At 40.7% G+C, this 18,501-nt stretch overlaps 1 protein-coding gene across 3 annotated transcripts; it reads left to right on the top strand.

The window, feature by feature from the left end:
* The first annotated feature begins 24 nt into the window (after positions 1-24).
* On the top strand, positions 25-16,825 carry dnai3 (dynein axonemal intermediate chain 3). Of its 3 annotated transcripts, none has more exons than XM_058409017.1 (23): positions 25-107; positions 2,788-2,838; positions 2,936-3,010; positions 4,091-4,275; positions 4,457-4,561; positions 4,650-4,793; positions 4,872-5,053; positions 6,058-6,174; positions 6,263-6,450; positions 6,575-6,699; positions 7,596-7,685; positions 7,909-7,992; positions 8,731-8,853; positions 12,003-12,076; positions 12,377-12,530; positions 12,621-12,705; positions 12,986-13,089; positions 13,205-13,268; positions 13,903-14,033; positions 14,219-14,423; positions 14,613-14,704; positions 14,821-14,943; positions 16,270-16,824. In XM_058409017.1, exons 2-23 carry the CDS (start codon positions 2,790-2,792, stop codon positions 16,390-16,392), a joined length of 2,622 nt encoding a protein of 873 aa, XP_058265000.1. In that variant the 5' UTR covers positions 25-107; positions 2,788-2,789; the 3' UTR covers positions 16,393-16,824. The 3 variants fall into 3 exon arrangements, with proteins under 3 accessions (XP_058265000.1, XP_058265003.1, XP_058265002.1); XM_058409020.1 differs by having other exon boundaries at positions 8,734-8,853; positions 16,270-16,823; XM_058409019.1 differs by having other exon boundaries at positions 33-107; positions 2,785-2,838; positions 16,270-16,825.
* Positions 16,826-18,501: the final 1,676 nt, after the last annotated feature.

The following is an 18,501-nucleotide window of genomic DNA, read 5'->3' as shown; positions in this document are numbered from 1 at the left end:
GCCCCCCCTCAACTTTGCTACTGTAACCATAGTAACCGTGCTGTTCATGCCAGAGACGTTGAGTCTTTATATCGATGTTTGCTAGGATTTAAACTCAGGTTTACGAGGTAAAATCACTTTTAACTTCTTTTTACAATGTTAGTTAAGGCTTGTTTATTTCGAAATGATTAAAGTTAGCGCTTTATATTTAGATTTTGGTGTCAGGTTTGTTTGATTTAACCCGTTTAGCCGTTTAGCTAATGCTTTCTACAATGGTTTAAAAGCGGTTTTTTAAAAAAATATATGGGTCAAAATCACCATAAAGTGCCTCCGAGACTTCGCAATTTCCAAAATAAAAAAAATGAGATTTTCCATTTAACTTCATATTTGTTGTATTAAGGAGGCTGGTAGAAACTGTTGGTCAAACTCCAGCACTTTTAACTTGCAAACAAACAGAATACAACAAACCACAAAACCACATGTTCCCCTGACATGGGCAGATTTAAAGTAGAATAAAAACATTTCATAGATAGATAGATAGATAGATAGATAGATAGATAGATAGATATTCTAGACATTCCTGTGTTACCCCAGCTTAGACAGTTACAAGATACAACACACACAAAAATAAAAAAATTGTACAATTACATATACACATACATACACATACAAAAATATAAGACTAAGTAGAAAGCAGAGAAACATTAAATATAGATTACAATAAGTTACAATAAATTACAATGAAAGTTTTCAGTGCAGATATGAAACACACTTGTGGATTTAACCATATTTACATCAGTACTTATAGTACACGTGCAAACTGGCAGTAGATAATAATGATGACCTTGTGTGTCTAGAGAAAAAAGTGTTTATAGTAGTACAGTGTGAGATTGTTATCACCTGTCACACACGGCTGAACTATTGTGTAATGTTATTGCGAATGGTATGAATGACCTCCTGTAACGTTCTCTGTGACAACGAATCTGATCAAAGATCTCCAGCATCTTGTTACAGACACTGAAAGATCTGAGCTTCCTCAGAAAATAGAGTCTGCTCATTTCCTTCTTGTATACAGTGTCATTGTGGGTCATCCAATCCAGTTGTACACCCAAATACTTCTAGTTTTAAACAATTCCAGCCTTCTCACCCATGATGGTTATGGGCTCAATTAAAGTTTTAGTCCTCCTGAAGTCCACTACCATCCTCTTGGTCTTCATCACATTTAGGAGCAGGTAATTCCTAGTGCACCAGTCCACAAAGTTATTCAGAAATCCCCTGTACTCAGACTCCTGTCCATCCTGTCAGAAAACCTCTGCAGGTGACATGATTCAGAGTTGTACTGAAAGTCTGAGGTGAACAGAGTGAACAAAAATGGAGACAGCACAGTCCCCTGAAGTGCTCCTCTATTACTGACCACTTTGTCAGACAGGGAAGCCCCCAATCGCACAAACTGGGGTCTACCTGACAGGTAGTCAGCAATCCAGGAGATGGTGGTTGAGCTGACACCCATTCTAAGCAGATTCTCACTCAGCATGAATGGTTGGATGGTGTTGAAGGCACTAGAAAAGTCAAAAAACATGATCCTCACAGTACCACCACTGCCATCCAGGTAGGAGTGAGCACGCTGCAGCAGATTGATGACCAGCATCGTTGACACCCACATGAGGCTGGTAGGCAAACTGGAGTGGGTGCAGTGCGTGTTGACTAAAACTATTGTCTCCAACACCTTCATGACATGTGATGTCAAAGCAACCGGTCTGTAGTCTCTGAGGCCAGATGGGGTGGCTTTCTTAGGTTTCGGTACTAGACAAGATGTTTTCCATAGCACCGGTACCCTTTCCTGCATCAGACTCAATTGCATAGTGATCATAAAGTGTAGATTTTCAGAAAGATATCTTGTGCCTTTCTCAACAATACATTTTAGTTCATGGGGAACATGTTTGTGCCATTGTGGTGCGCTTGTAATTCATCATGCAGCTCTCTCTAATGTTCTTCAAATCGATCACTTCTGGTCTCCTGAACGATGAACATCAGCTCAAGCGAAGCCTAAAGCAGGAGAAGTCTAAAACGCCTTTCAGATATATGAAATGTCTCTGTACTTCATCTGTTCAGGTGTCGAACTAAATGGTGCCTTTTACAGCAGCTATTGCAGGAACCTATAGTGAAATAAAAACAAACCAACATACTTTTAACCACAAGATGTGTAAAAAGGATCAGATCAGATCATGGACTGGTTGGCTGTTGCAAAGTAGAAAATACCAAAACAATAACCAAAACAAACCAGGGTGTGCTGCTTTGATTCAATATGTGTTTCTATAAATAATAACTGCTGTAATATGTGAAAACATTATCAGAATGTGTCAAAAACTACACACACATCCTCCCTGACATGAACCAGTAACTTCAACAGTAAATCACTTTATTTATACACTTTATTATTAAACCTCAGAAGTTCATTATTTTGCATTATGTTCGTGAGTGAATCTGATGGACAACAAATGCACTTTATAGTGATTTTGACCCATATATGGGATGTGTATCGATATCGGCGTACACTCAATGTATCCGTATCAGTATCGGAAAGTCGTATCGTATCATCCTTATCTTCGTAATGTTGTAGTTTGTGAGTGAAGTTCACTATTTTAGGTCCTGTGTAAATATGTGTAATGAGACTATTTGACCACTAGATGTCGCCATATGCGCGTTTTTTTTTCTTGAAACGTTTCCTCAGCACTCTGAGGAAGAACCTACAGTACACACTGCTGTTCTGCTTAATACATAAACATGTCTGTCTTTCTGATTCAGCAGATATGAGTGCAAAGAAACCCAAAAGCCGTGTGAGCAAAGGGAAAGAGACAGGTGAGAGTGTGTAGAGTGTACGGTTAGTTCAGATTTTAAAACCTCTATCCTCTGTACACAGTGACACAGAATTTCAGATTCTCTCTGTATGTTTCAGCTTTAGAGAAGAAAAATGACTTATCTCCATCACCAAAGGAAAAGAAGGAAAGCTCTGCACCAGAAACAAATACAGGTATGATAATACTTTTTCCCCACATTAGGTTATTTTTATGCTGCATTTAAAAAATAAGACTCAACCCGATCTGAACCCACAGAACCTGAGGTTTTAGTTTCTTTGGGTTCTCTGCCTGTACAGCCTCCTCTGTGTTGTGCTGCCGTAGGAAAATAATCAACACCAGGGTTGTCAGGAGACTCACCATCCTGAAGTGTTTTATTGCTGTTTATAAGGGATTCTTATTTATTATTTATTTATTCATTTATTTACAACTATGTCTGTTCCAAAGTGCTAACACTGGAGACTCCTTCCTTCCAAAATTGTTAAGCAAATTACAGAAAACCTCACAATATAATTTTTTTTTTTCAATTTTTGAATTGCTATGGAAACCATACCAAGCCTGAATACAATCCTGTGATAGTGTCAGAACTGCTGTTAGTGTGAAGAGTGTGTGAGAAAAACATCACTGGTTTTATATGTAATGTACAAAACATGTGATGTCATGTGTAAAGTATAGGATAGTGCGCGCACACAAACACACACACCTCCCTAAGGTAATGTTTTTTAACAGACACTTCTGTATTGTGTTTCAAACCTCCTCTGGTCATGTCACAGCATAATGAAGGAGTGTCAGTAAAAATAGACTCCTGACGTCCTGAACTTTCTGTTCCTCTTCACCTGAGTGCTTAATAAAGTTACTCTACACTTATAGTTTCAGCTAACAGTTGAATCTCACACCTGGTTTTATACATATGTAATTTGTATAATTTGTATATAATACTCTTGAAATAATTTGACTTCAGTTGAAGGTTAAATGTTGTAAATTTTAGTAAATATCTTCTTTTTTTTGTCTTAACTTAAAAAGACAGAAGAACAAGAGTCTGGTGAAGAAGAGAATGATGCAGCAGCTACAAGCTCTTTATTAACAAGTGCTTTGTTTTGAACTCAAAACCCTCTCTCACTACACACACCGAGACACTCGTACTGCTTTGTGTCTGCTTTTAATCATCTGTATTTTCTCTATTTTAAAGAGGGAACAGTTTTGGAGCAGATGATGGAGATCATTGTGTCAAATTTGTGATTTTGCTCCATCCTCAGGACATCCAGACTACATCTGCCCTTTGGTTCTAACCTCAGCCACACAGGAGCTGTTCAGCTGCAGAGCCGACAACGACGTGACGTGTGAGAACCCCTACAAGCTGCTGAGGAAAGATGACATTATCCAGGACATGAGAAACCGAGCCGCCGTGTCGGACTTCAGCCCCGTCAAAAAGGCCGTGCTGGTGAGAGCCTTCACTTATCCTCCTTCACTCCTCCTTCACTTCTCCTTCAATTCTTCAATTCTCCATCACTTCTTCACTTCCTCACTTATAACTCCATAACTTATTCATTTTCTCTCTCTGGATGTTAAAAAGGGAACTCAGTTATACAATCATACATCCCTATGTGTGTGTGTGTGTGTAGGATTATCCAGAAGATGAGATGCTGCTAGTGTTTGATTGGGACTTCACCTATGGTCAGCGATTTTACCTGGTGCTCACGCTGGAGGCTAAACAGAGCCTGCTGACGGTGAGGAGACAGATCCTAAAGAAAAAGATGAGAAACATAGAATAAAACTTTCTTCATCCCACCTGTGTGTGTGTGTGTGTTTGTTCAGCCCCCAGCAGTAACAGAGGAAGAAGAGGATGAAGGTGGAGAGGAGATGGAGAAGGAGCAGAGGAGTCCTGTGCCCCGGCGCTGGGTTTCACTGGGCAGCGAGAAAGAGATTGAGGAAGAATCAGTTAAAGACACCAGAGCCAGAGTATGACATGATGTACACACACACACACACTGCATGAGCCAGATATTTAAACTCACACTAACTCTTTCCTCTGTTCAGTTCCACTTTAAGGTAAGGAGACTGGGGCGGAAGACTGGGGCTCCGGTGCACTTTTCTGACTTCAGCTCCTACACCGAGTGGAAATCATACCCGGACGAGAGCTTCAGCATCAGGAAACTGGAGCAGAACCGCGGGGTTCAAGCCATCGCTAACACCAAAACCTCATCCTCACAGACCACATGGTACATTTTCACACAAAGGACAGCAACTTCAGTGCCTTTCATAAACACTTTAGTGCACCTTTAATACCTTTAAAGCAAACCTTATAGCACCATAAATACCTTTAAACACATTATAGTGTCATTAATGAATTTTAAACATATCTTATTGCACCATAAATCCCTTTAAAACACTTTATAGTACCTTTCATACCTTTGAAAACACCTTATAGTATCATCATCATTCGCTTATACACGCCGTAAATTCCTTTAAAATGTGTTATAACACCACTGATGTCATTCAAAACACCTTTAAAGGCCTTTTACGAACACCTACAGTACCTTTAATGCCTCCAAAACATTGTATAGTATCTTAAGATGTCTTTAAAAACACACAATAGCATCTTTAATTGTTTATCTTATAATACCTAAAAGTTCTTCAACATTAACCCTTGTAGGGTTTAAAACAACTGATTGCACCTTTAATCTTATAGTGCATTAAATGTTTTTAGAACACTAAACACTAACTTTAAAACACCTTATAGCTCCTTTAATATCTTTAAAACACAGCAGAGTATCTCTAATATCTTTCAAAATAAACAATAGTGCCATTGTGTTGCGTGCATCTTATAGAACCTTTAAAACTTCAATACAAAAAAAATAATCTTATAGTGCAGTATGTGCTTTAGACGCTTTAATAATCAGCACATGTCCATATTTATTTGGGAAATTCCCCACGGAGTCAGTGTGTGACATAAACACCTGTAATATTTACAGAAGAAATGTATAAAGACACCATACACACTTCCTCAATGCACCATAGTCATTTGAACACCTGCTGAAACAGATGGGAGATCATAAAACATCTGCTTTAAGGCATGTGGAAAATGTCCCGTCACACACTGTGCATCGAACATGATTATGGTTTTAAAGGTGTTCATGAAACCGTCAGCAGGCTAAAGCACTGTGAAGAGAAACATCAGTACTGCATTTCAGAGAAAAGTTAAACTCAGCCGTGTGTTTGACAGGAAACACAGAAAGAACATGTGGACCCAGTATGAACCTCAAGAGCTTATTGAGGAGGAGAAAGAGAAGATCCTGCAGTCAAAGAACCTGCAGAATTTCCTCAGATCCAGCATTGGCAGGTGAGAAGGTTTAATAATGAATTCTCATCAGTGCTTCTTCCCACCATATCCACTTAACGTGTGTGTGTGTGTGTGGGTGTGTGTGTAGGATTGAACAGGCCTTACAGCAGAACCTCTTGATGGATGTGTTTGTGAATGAACTGGCTGCTCTGGGAGACAAAGCTGTGTGTAAAGAAAACGACGACATACAGCTGAAGTTGTACCAGACTTTCACTGAGCTGCGCTACAGCAAGGACAAAGTTATCAGCTACATCAATTGGCATCCTACTATCAACGGTATCACACACACACACACAGATCTGAAAACCCTGACACTCTGACAACACAATGTCAAATCTTTCTACACACAACACACTCAAAGACAAACTGTTGTGTGTGTGTGTGTGTGTGTGTGAGACAGGTGTAATAGCAGTGTCAGTAACATGGAAGCTCTCATTTGAGGAGAGGATAGACAACTCCACTGAACTGCTGCTGAATCCAACAATGATCATCTTCTGGAGCATTTCTGACCCCGTCCACCCTCTGGTAATATTCACCTGTCTGTCTGTCTGCCTGTCTCTCCATCCATCTGTATATCCTACTGTCCATGTTTCTGTCTGTCTCTCCAGCTATCTGTCTGTCTGTCTACCCATCTGTCTGTCTGTCTCTCCATCCATTTGTATATCTGTCTGTCTCTCTATCCATTCAACTGTCTGTCTTTCTATCTATCTGTCTGCCAGTCTGTCTATCTGTTTGTCTGTATATCCATCCACCTGTCTGTTGGTCCATCTGTCTCTGTCATCTGCCTGTCTGTCCATCTGCCTGTCTGTCTCTCCTTACATCCACCTGTCTTTCTGTCTGTCTCTCTATCCATCTGCCTGTCTGACCATCTGTCTGTCTGTTTGTCTAGCTCTCCATCCATCTGTCTGTACATCAGTTTGTTTGTCTGTCTCTCCATCCATCCATCCATTCACCTGCCTGTCTATCACCCCTCACTCTTTCTACTGTTCTTAATTTCTTTTTCTCTCTCCATCCAATCCACACAACTGTGTTTACTCCATGGTTCTGTTCTAATCCTTTAAAGTCCCTTTTCTCTCTCATAATTAATCCCCACCACTGTCTTCACATCCCCATGTCCATCTCTATCCATCCATCCATTTATCCACTTTCTCTGTACTAAGACATCCTGTAGCCTCTCCCTGGTGGGAGTGTAATCCAGCTGTGGAGGTGATCCTGCAGCTGGATGCATGCAGTGTGTGCAATGAGGATGACAATGTGGTCTGTTGCTCTTCGGCAGCTTTAAGAAGGTTTTGGAGTTTATTCTGACAGCAGGCTGTGATGTGAGCGTTCGTTCTGGAGAAGCTGAAAGCGGATATCAGTGAGTCGGAGTGGATGAAAGTGAGAGTGGCTTTGAAATGAAACTCTGTGTGTTTTTTCTGCAGTTGCTGTTGGAATGTCCGGACGACGTGCTGAGCTTCCAGTTCTGTCCCTCAGACACCAATATTATCGTTGGAGGCTGTATGAACGGCCAGGTGCAGTTACTCCCCTTTCACTCTCCCCCTTTCTCTCTGTGTTCCTGTCACACTGTATCTGTGTGTGTGTGTGTGTGTGTGTGTGAATTATCTAACAGACTGGAGAATTAATCTTTTCTTTCTACTCCCTTTCCCAGATAAATAAATGTTCACTTTTCTTCCTTTTTTCATTTTGATTCCCATTTTTCTGTGTGTGTGTGTGTGTGTGTGTGTGTGTGTGTAGGTGGTGCTGTGGGACATCTCAGGCCATGCTGACAGACTGCAGAGAAACCGTGGTGGAGTACGATCAAAAATGACCAACACAATGGTGGACACACACACACACACGTTAATATATAAATTATTGTATTACATTTAATAATAATATTCAATATATAACAGTTTAAGTTTGAAAAAGTTATTTTATATTAATTCCATCTTTATGATGATGATGATGATGGTTATTATTATTATTACACTTTTAATGAAACTTTTAATGTATTATATATTTCGCTTATAGTGAATAATAATAGGGTGTAATATATACAATATATTTATGTTTGTTTTTCTATGTTTAATATTTATTAAATATCTAATATTTTTTTTGTTTTTGTGATTGTGTGTGTGTGTGTGTGTGTGTGCACACATTTACACACTGAACTGTTCATCTTGTGTGAAACCTGATGGGAGGAGGGCCATAATTTCACTTTACCGGCTCCTAATTGAATTACTCTGTGTGTGTGTGTGTGTGTGTGTGTGTGTTTTGAAGAGAACAGACCTGACATCTGCCTTCAGTTCCACCCACTGTTTATTCAGTGAACTGCACAATGAGCCCCCTACACACACACAATCCTGTCAAACACAGCTGTTATGCAACCCCACTCAAACACTCAGACACTCACATGGTGCCATTAGAACCCCTGCTGTGTGTGTGTGTGTTTGAGACCAATCACAGTCCAGAAATAATAGATTTACTCTTACATGTATAATGTGTATATTCATGTAACATCAACGTGCGTCTAAAAAGCATTTAATCCTTTCTGCGTGTGTGTGTGTGTTCTGTCAGCAGGATTTTAAGGATAAGCAGCACAGCGACACCCCTGTAGTGCGTTACTGTGCTATGTCAGGATTCGAGGGTGGACACAGAGGCCCGGTCACAGATGTACAGTGGCTCCCAGACAGCTTTGAGGTGTGATGGGATAGCGGACCATCTTAATAACAATATTCAATTAATTATCGTTATTTTTTTTATAAAATAATTATCCTCATTAATTTTTTTTTAACTATATAGAGTTATTTATCTCACACCAAAATGCATGAATCGTGCTAAAGGCAGCTGAATATTCAATACAATACAATTCAAGTTGGCAGGAGGCCACACCTCCCTCACTGATAAACCATACCTTCCTCAATGATAAACCACACCTCCCTCACTGATAAACCATACCTTCCTCACTGATAAACCACACCTCCCTCACTGATAAACCATACCTTCCTCACTGATAAACCATACCTCCCTCACTGATAAACCATACCTTCCTCAATGATAAACCATACCTTCCTCAATGATAAACCACACCTTCCTCAATGATAAACCATACCTTCCTCAATGATAAGCCTCACCTCCCCCATTGATAAACCACACCTCCCTCAATGATAAACCATACCTCCCTCAATGATAAACCATACCTCCCTCAATGATAAACCATACCTTCCTCACTGATAAACCATACCTTCCTCATTGATAAACCATACCTTCCTCATTGATAAACCATACCTTCCTCATTGATAAACCATACCTTCCTCACTGATAAACCATACCTTCCTCATTGATGAACCATACCTTCCTCATTGATAAACCATACCTTCCTCACTGATAAACCATACCTTCCTCATTGATAAACCATACCTTCCTCACTGATAAACCATACCTTCCTCACTGATAAACCATACCTTCCTCATTGATAAACCATACCTTCCTCACTGATAAACCATACCTTCCTCACTGATAAACCATACCTTCCTCAATGATAAACCATACCTCCCTCAATGATAAACCATACCTTCCTCATTGATAAACCATACCTTCCTCATTGATAAACCATACCTTCCTCACTGATAAACCATACCTTCCTCACTGATAAACCATACCTTCCTCAATGATAAACCATACCTCCCTCAATGATAAACCACACCTTCCTCAATGATAAACCATACCTTCCTCAATGATAAACCATACCTTCCTCAATGATAAACCACACCTCCCTCAATGATAAACCACACCTTCCTCAATGATAAACCACACCTCCCTCATTGATAAACCATACCTTCCTCAATGATAAGCCTCACCTCCCTCATTGATAAACCACACCTCCCTCAATGATAAACCATACCTTCCTCAATGATAAACCACACCTTCCTCAATGATAAACCATACCTTCCTCAATGATAAGCCTCACCTCCCCCATTGATAAACCACACCTCCCTCAATGATAAACCATACCTCCCTCAATGATAAACCATACCTCCCTCAATGATAAACCATACCTTCCTCAATGATAAACCACACCTTCCTCAATGATAAACCATACCTTCCTCATTGATAAACCATACCTTCCTCAATGATAAACCATACCTTCCTCACTGATAAACCATACCTTCCTCACTGATAAACCATACCTTCCTCAATGATAAACCATACCTTCCTCACTGATAAACCATACCTTCCTCACTGATAAACCATACCTTCCTCAATGATAAACCACACCTTCCTCAATGATAAACCATACCTTCCTCAATGATAAACCATACCTTCCTCATTGATAAACCATACCTTCCTCATTGATAAACCATACCTTCCTCAATGATAAACCATACCTTCCTCAATGATAAACCACACCTTCCTCAATGATAAACCATACCTTCCTCAATGATAAACCACACCTTCCTCAATGATAAACCATACCTCCCTCAATGATAAACCATACCTTCCTCATTGATAAACCATACCTTCCTCATTGATAAACCATACCTTCCTCAATGATAAACCATACCTTCCTCAATGATAAACCACACCTTCCTCAATGATAAACCATACCTTCCTCACTGATAAACCATACCTTCCTCAATGATAAACCATACCTTCCTCAATGATAAACCATACCTTCCTCAATGATAAACCACACCTCCCTCAATGATAAACCACACCTTCCTCAATGATAAACCATACCTCCCTCAATGATAAACCATACCTTCCTCAATGATAAACCACACCTCCCTCAATGATAAACCACACCTTCCTCAATGATAAACCACACCTCCCTCATTGATAAACCATACCTTCCTCAATGATAAGCCTCACCTCCCTCATTGATAAACCACACCTCCCTCAATGATAAACCATACCTTCCTCAATGATAAACCACACCTTCCTCAATGATAAACCATACCTTCCTCAATGATAAGCCTCACCTCCCCCATTGATAAACCACACCTCCCTCAATGATAAACCATACCTCCCTCAATGATAAACCATACCTCCCTCAATGATAAACCATACCTTCCTCAATGATAAACCACACCTTCCTCAATGATAAACCATACCTTCCTCATTGATAAACCATACCTTCCTCAATGATAAACCATACCTTCCTCACTGATAAACCATACCTTCCTCACTGATAAACCATACCTTCCTCAATGATAAACCATACCTTCCTCACTGATAAACCATACCTTCCTCACTGATAAACCATACCTTCCTCAATGATAAACCACACCTTCCTCAATGATAAACCATACCTTCCTCAATGATAAACCATACCTTCCTCATTGATAAACCATACCTTCCTCATTGATAAACCATACCTTCCTCAATGATAAACCATACCTTCCTCAATGATAAACCACACCTTCCTCAATGATAAACCACACCTCCCTCAATGATAAACCATACCTCCCTCAATGATAAACCATACCTCCCTCAATGATAAGCCACACCTCCCTCACTGATAAGCCACACCTCCCTCCTCCCTCAATGATAAAACATACCTGCCTCAATGATAAACCATACCTCCCTCACTAATAAACCAAACCTCCCTCATTGATAAGCCACACCTCCCTCACTGATAAGCCACACCTCCCTCCTCCCTCAATGATAAACCATACCTGCCTCAATGATAAACCATACCTCCCTCACTAATAAACCAAACCTCCCTCAATGATAAGTCACCTCCCTCACTGATAAGCCACACCTCCCTCAATGATAAACCATAAACAGATTTTGAAACAAACATTATCAATCTCTCTCTCTCTCTCTCTCTCTCTCTCTCTCATTAGGTCTCGAGTTTGGGGATCCCACTGGAAAATAAGAACCAAATATCAGTCCAGATTGTTACCTGTTCACCTGATGGGTACTAACAATACACACTAATACATAAGTGTGTCAGCGTAACTCAAATGTAGTCAGAGTCTGCACCCAAAGCCAAATTTTTAATAAACTCTATATTGACTATATATTTAAATGTTTTAAAAAGTTTATTATTATTCACATAATTTCTATGTTTCAGCAAGGGAGCGGGGCTTACCTGTTTAAACATATATACACTGAGTTTCAGGAAATGAAACATGTCTCTATGAACACTTTACACTTTAATCTGTACAATATGTCTATTATCCATGTGTGTGTGTGTGTGTGTGTGTGTGTGTGTTAGTTTTGTGATGTTCTGGGATCTGCGTAATCTTCATGTAGCAGCTCCGTCCCTGACCGACAAGAAGCACAAAGCTGAAGAGAAACCTCTACATATCCCATACAGAATTCCCAACACCTTTAAACACCTCAACCTCAGCTGGAAACCTCTGTTTAGAGTACACACACACAAACACACACGTGTTAAGACATTAATTCACTTGTGACATCATAAAGCTGTATGTACAAGTGTGTGTGTGTGTGTGTAGGTCACTCTGCCCAAAATAGACTCTGCTGGTAAATGCAGTCCTCTGAAGATCAGTCTGAGAGACAGTGTGTGTTACTCTACAGCAGGTAATCCACTGGGAGGATGTGTTCTAGCTAATGAAGAGTTCTAGATAGTAAAGTGCTGTAGTTTAACACAGCCTTCTTGCTAACAGAACACTTATAGTTAAACATGACTTCATTTTAATCGAAGGACTTACTGAATGTAGAAGAATATTGTAGGTTTGACACAATGTCCTGACATCACACAGTGTTCTAGCTTATAGTGTAGACTGTAAAGTATTATTGCTTATTGCTTTCTCTCTCTCTCTCTCTCTCTCTCTCTCTCTCTCTCTGTCTCTCTCTGCAGTGGACAGGTTGGAGGTTCCGTCGTTCTCTGCCCTCCATGTTCCCTCAGCCAAACACCTGCACCACCTGGACAACATCAGCACCAAATTCTACGTGGGGACACAGGTGTGTGTGTGTGTGTTTGTGTGTCTCTGTGTGTAAGTGAGTGAGAGTGTGTGTGTGTGTGTGTGTGTGTGTACACATATAACGGTGGTCCTGTTGCTGTCCATGTTTTTGTCAGGATGGAGAACTGGTGTACACCGACTGGAAACTGGAGAAGGACAACGAGACAGGGCAACTCTCCAGTAGGTACACACACACGCACAGGCACACACACACACACACACACACACAAACACACACTGTTGCTAGACGTTAGATGTAAGATGTTTCAGCCGTGGTTATATGATGATGTCATTTTTAAGCAGAAACCTCCAGAAAACATTAGCACAAGCGTTAGGTGCATTAAGAGTTTCAAGGTTGTGTGTGACGGATGCTGGACGGATGACTAACACACAATAACACAGTGCTCACTTTGTCTAATCAGCCTGCGTTAAAGCCAGAGAATCTGTGGTTTCTTCTAAACATCAGAGATTAACACTGAGGAATTCTGGGAAAGAGAAGGAAGAACAGGCCAGAAACAATCAGGAAACAGACAACACACTGGTTAATTTAACTGGAAACTGTACCCTAAGGCAATCTGCACTGATTACACACACACAGAAACACACACACACACACACACACACACACACACCAGCCCATTACGGCACTCCTTGTTAATCTTTTTCTCTTTTTCTGTCTGTCTGTTTCTCTGTCTGTCTAACTCTCTCTCTCTGTGTCTCTCCCTGTCTGCCTGTCTCTCTCTTTCTCTTTTCTGTGTGTGTGTGTATGTGTGTGTGCGTGACCACCCACCCCACCCCTCCATCTCCCTCCCAGGTCCTAAGCCCATTCACTTCTTTCGGGTTCATCACTATCTGGTGAACACGGTTCTCCGTTCTCCGTTCTTTAAGGACGTTATTCTGGTTGTGGGAGGTTGGACCTTCTCTATCTGGAGAGAGGGAGTTGTGGTGAGACACCTGAAACCTCCTGCTTTTATTCACTCACTTTTCCTGTGTGCACGATGAGCCTGGTTTATCAAGCTGGATTTATTTATAACTCAATCCTTAGAGTTGTTTGAATTATTAATTGTTTTTCCTTTTAAACAGCTTGTTTTAATGTCGATATAAATCCATCTCGTCCTCTCTGATCCCAGAATGGTCCACTCCTCCACTCGCCCAATTCCAGTAGTTTGTGCACAACCGGGTTCTGGTCTCTGACCCGGCCGGCTGTGTTCTTCATCGGGAAGGAGGACGGCAACCTGGAGGTGTGGAACCTGCTGGAGAAAACCCATGAGCCTGTACTGAACCAGAAGATTACCATGGATACGATCTCCTGCATCAAACCCTGGATCATCTCCTGTTAGTCTCACACACACACATAATGTTATTAACACTACTAAAGGTGTTGTTTTTTTGTTTGTAGTTTCGTAGAACTTCAGCTCTGTCAGTTGTGAGCTGCACATCACAGGTGTATATCAGTGCTCTTGCTCTGGTAGCATAGACATGCGCTGTATCTCTAGTCTGATATCTCCAATCTCATTTGAGCAGCGAAGCAGCACTACTTGGCCGTATCTGATCACCTGGGCACGCTGCACGTCCTTGAAATCCCGTTAAGGCTCCAAAACCCGGCTCCTAACGAGGTGAACGTTAATTTGAGTATGTCCTTGTGGTATAATGTAGGATATGGAATATACGCAATGTCTGAAGGTCCAGAGTTTAACAGTGTATTTTAAAATGAAATGTTTCTGTCGCATAGGAGCGGGACATGAGCATCTATCTGCAGAGGGAGGTGGAGTTTCTGATCTATTATGAGAAGATTCTGGAGGTGCGAGAGAGAGAGGAGAGAGTGAAGGAGGAAGACAAGAACAGGATGAGAAATGTTTCTGAAGATTTAATATTATTAAAACCCATGATATTATAAAGATACACCACATGACCAAAAGTATGTAGACCACTGAACATCTCCCTCCAAAACCACGGCCACTATTCCCCGTGTGTTTACTGTTAGAATCACTTTCAAATGTCTCTTCTGAGAAGGTTTTCCACTAGATGTTGGATTCTGGCTGTGGGGATTAGTGATCATTCAGCTACAAGAGCATTAGTGAGATCAGACTCTGGTGTTGAGATGTTGAGGGGACTCCAGTTCCAGTTCATCCCAAGGGTGTTCAGTGGGGTTGAAGGCTCTGTGCAGGACACTCCAGTTCTTCATTCCAACCTTCACTTCCACACCATGTCTTTATGGAGCTCAGGCACATTGTCATGCTGGAGCAGGGTTTGAGTTCCAGTGAAAGGAAATGTAAAGCTCCTCACACAGACATTCTGTACAACTGTTTGCTTCAGACTTGGAGAAGAAACACGCAGGGGTGCACACACTTTTGGCAATGTAGTGTCTTATTTTGTTCTGCTGTAGAGTTACTCATGTTAAACTGGTAGCCATACACGTCACTTCTTGTTAGCATTAACTACACCTTAGCTTAGAGAAGAACCCTTTCCAAGTATTCTGAACGTTTTCTCACTCACTGAGAAAACGCTTGGAATATCCTGTACACTGAATATGGAAACACACACACACACACACACACACACACACACTGCATCTCTGCATTACTGATGTGTGTGCTTTTCATCACAGTGTGTTGATTCTTCCACTATAAATATATAAAGAGAAGAGTGAGGCTTTAACACAGCTGCTTTATTTAAAGCAAGTTTTACACACACACACAGAGAAATGTAATAAAGCATTAGCTTAAATTGTTGGACAAATCTGCAAATAAATGATTATGGTGACAGACGGACGGACGGACGGACGGACGGACGGACGGACAGACAGACAGATAGATAGATAGATAGATAGATAGATAGATAGATAGATAGATAGATAGATAGATAGATCCACAAACACAGCTAATAGATAAAATAGGAAGGAATATAACAAAAATACTAAAACACCCAAATTAGGGTACAAAAATATAACAAAAAATATATCAAATAACAAAATATTACATAATTAACAAAATATAAATAAAAATACTAAACACAGAGATTTAAGGAATAAATATGGAGAATTAGATGAAAAACAAGAAAAAAAGTGTTTAAGGTTACAGACCTAGTTGAAATCTGTTGATGTGCAAAAACTGCATGATGATGGTGATGATGATGATGATGGTGATGGTGATGATGATGATGATGGTGATGATGTGTGCAGGTTCTGATGGACGATGATGAGATGGAGCAGCTGCTGCAGAAGGAGGTACAGAAAGACTTTGAGGAATACTTCATTCTGGAGAAAGCCCTGAGGAAAAAAATGGGCCTAGAGGACAAAGATTGACACACACAAACACACACTCAAACACACACACGCTTAAATACACACACACACAGACTCATATCCACACACACTCAAACACACGCATACACACACAGTTGTAATTCTTTAATAAACTGATGTCTTGATTGTTGGTTTATCTGTGACTCTTAGAGAGGAGGAGAGTGGGGCTGATATTACACCTAAACACACCTCCTACAGGTGTGTAAACACACACACACACACATACTGTACATACACACACATACATACACACACATACATACACACCTTCTCAGAATGATCAAAGAGTGTTTTATGTTCTGAGGTGTGTGAGGAGTGGGAACTTATCAAACACACACAGTAAGCTCTGTCTCTCTCTCTCTCTCTCTCTCTCTCTCTGTCATTTTGTTTCTCTCTACCTTCCAGTTGTAATTCTTTAATAAACTGATGTCTTGATTGCTGGTTTATCTGTGGCTCTTATCCTGGACTCTGATAGGTGTTCAGGAGTTGATTAATTCTCTCTAACAGCAGCTCTGACTGTAGTGCAGGTTTATATTAATGCACTCTCTCTCATACCTTATCGTTTCCATAGCAACAACTTAATGAACGTCTGGGTGGTGTGATGAGTCGGAGTTACTGCTACTAAACTGATAACAGCACACCTGCAACTCCAAAGTGTTTTTTCCTCTTATAGCACAGCCATTTCTCAACATTATTATTATTATTATTATTATTATTATTATTATTATTATTATAAATGGTCCTGTTCTCTAAAAAATATTGCAAGACCAGAGCAGTGCAGAGCAACATGGAGAGAGGAGGAGAGTGGGGCTGATATTACACCTGAACACATAACTCCTACAGGTGTGTAAACACACACACACACACACACACACACACACGCTTACTCAGAATGATCAAAGAGTGTTTGATGTTCTGAGGTGTGTGAGGAGTGGGAACTTATCAAACACACACAGTAAGCTCTCTCTCTCTCTCTCTCTCTCTGTCATTTTGTTTCTCTCTACCTTCACATTTCTCTCCCTGTCACTCTTTCTGTTCCTTCTTTCTTTCTTTCACTCGTTCTGTTTTTCTCTCCCCCACTCTGAAGCCCATACACTATATACATGATTCTTCAGCCTACTGAGGTGTGTGTGTGTGTGTGTGTACTGCCTGTCATCACACTCTCTCTGACGAGCGGCGGTTTTTAGATGAGCTGCCAAACATCTCTCAGACAGAGCGAGAAGAAAGAGAGACGAGGAGAGAGACATCAAACGACCGCCTCATCTCTCGCTACTAATAAACCCAGATTAAACATTGCGGGCACTGCGTCAACACACACACACACACACACACTGACAGTAGAGTGTGTGTTCAGTACCAGTATCAGTTTTCAAAGAAAGATTCTTCACTAATACGACCCCAAAGCAGTGATTTATATTTATTTATGGATTTCTAAACAAACCGTTTTTTTTGGTCAGTATATAAAATAGATAACTTCTTACAGCTACATTATCTACAGCTGGACGTCTCTTTTGTCTCAGCCACTTTTTTTTTGCCACGTCCTAACGCCAGCATCCACACTGAGCAGTGTGCTGATTTGATTTGTGTTTTTCAGCAGCTAGAGCATTAAAGACTCTCTCTCTCTCTCTCTCTCTATCCCTCCCTCCCTCTGTCTCTCTCTCTTTCATTCTCCCTCTCTTTCTCTGTCTCTCTCTCACTTTCTTTCACTCCCTCTCTCTGTCTCTCTCTCACTTTCTCTCACTCCCTCTCTCTGTCTCTCTCTCTCATGTGAATTGTTGACTCCATTCTCACTCTCTCACTTTCTGTCAACTCTATGCTCACTTCATCTGTGTTTGTGTTTGGTGCTAAGGGGGAACATCATGTTTCAGGTGGGCTACAAGGAGAGAGAGAGAGAGAGAGAGAGAGATTGTTTACGCATTCTGAAAGAAAAAAGGGGCAAAAGTTCACCTTGGCAGACAGTCTGGTATCAGATATCAGGCTTGTCTGAGAAAACACTTCAGCGTTCGGTCTTTGGCTGCTGTTATGGCTGCAGCAGATCTTACAGAGTTATTCCTTCAGTTTATTCATTTCTCCACATGCTGAGCCAAGAAACAGGAGGAACTGTCTTCC

This window comes from Hemibagrus wyckioides, linkage group LG15 (genome assembly GCF_019097595.1).
Source record: "Hemibagrus wyckioides isolate EC202008001 linkage group LG15, SWU_Hwy_1.0, whole genome shotgun sequence".
In the NCBI taxonomy this organism is placed as follows: Eukaryota; Metazoa; Chordata; class Actinopteri; order Siluriformes; family Bagridae; genus Hemibagrus; species Hemibagrus wyckioides.
The sequence above is the reverse complement of the archived record's forward strand: the minus strand, read 5'-3'. Positions and strand labels throughout refer to the sequence as shown.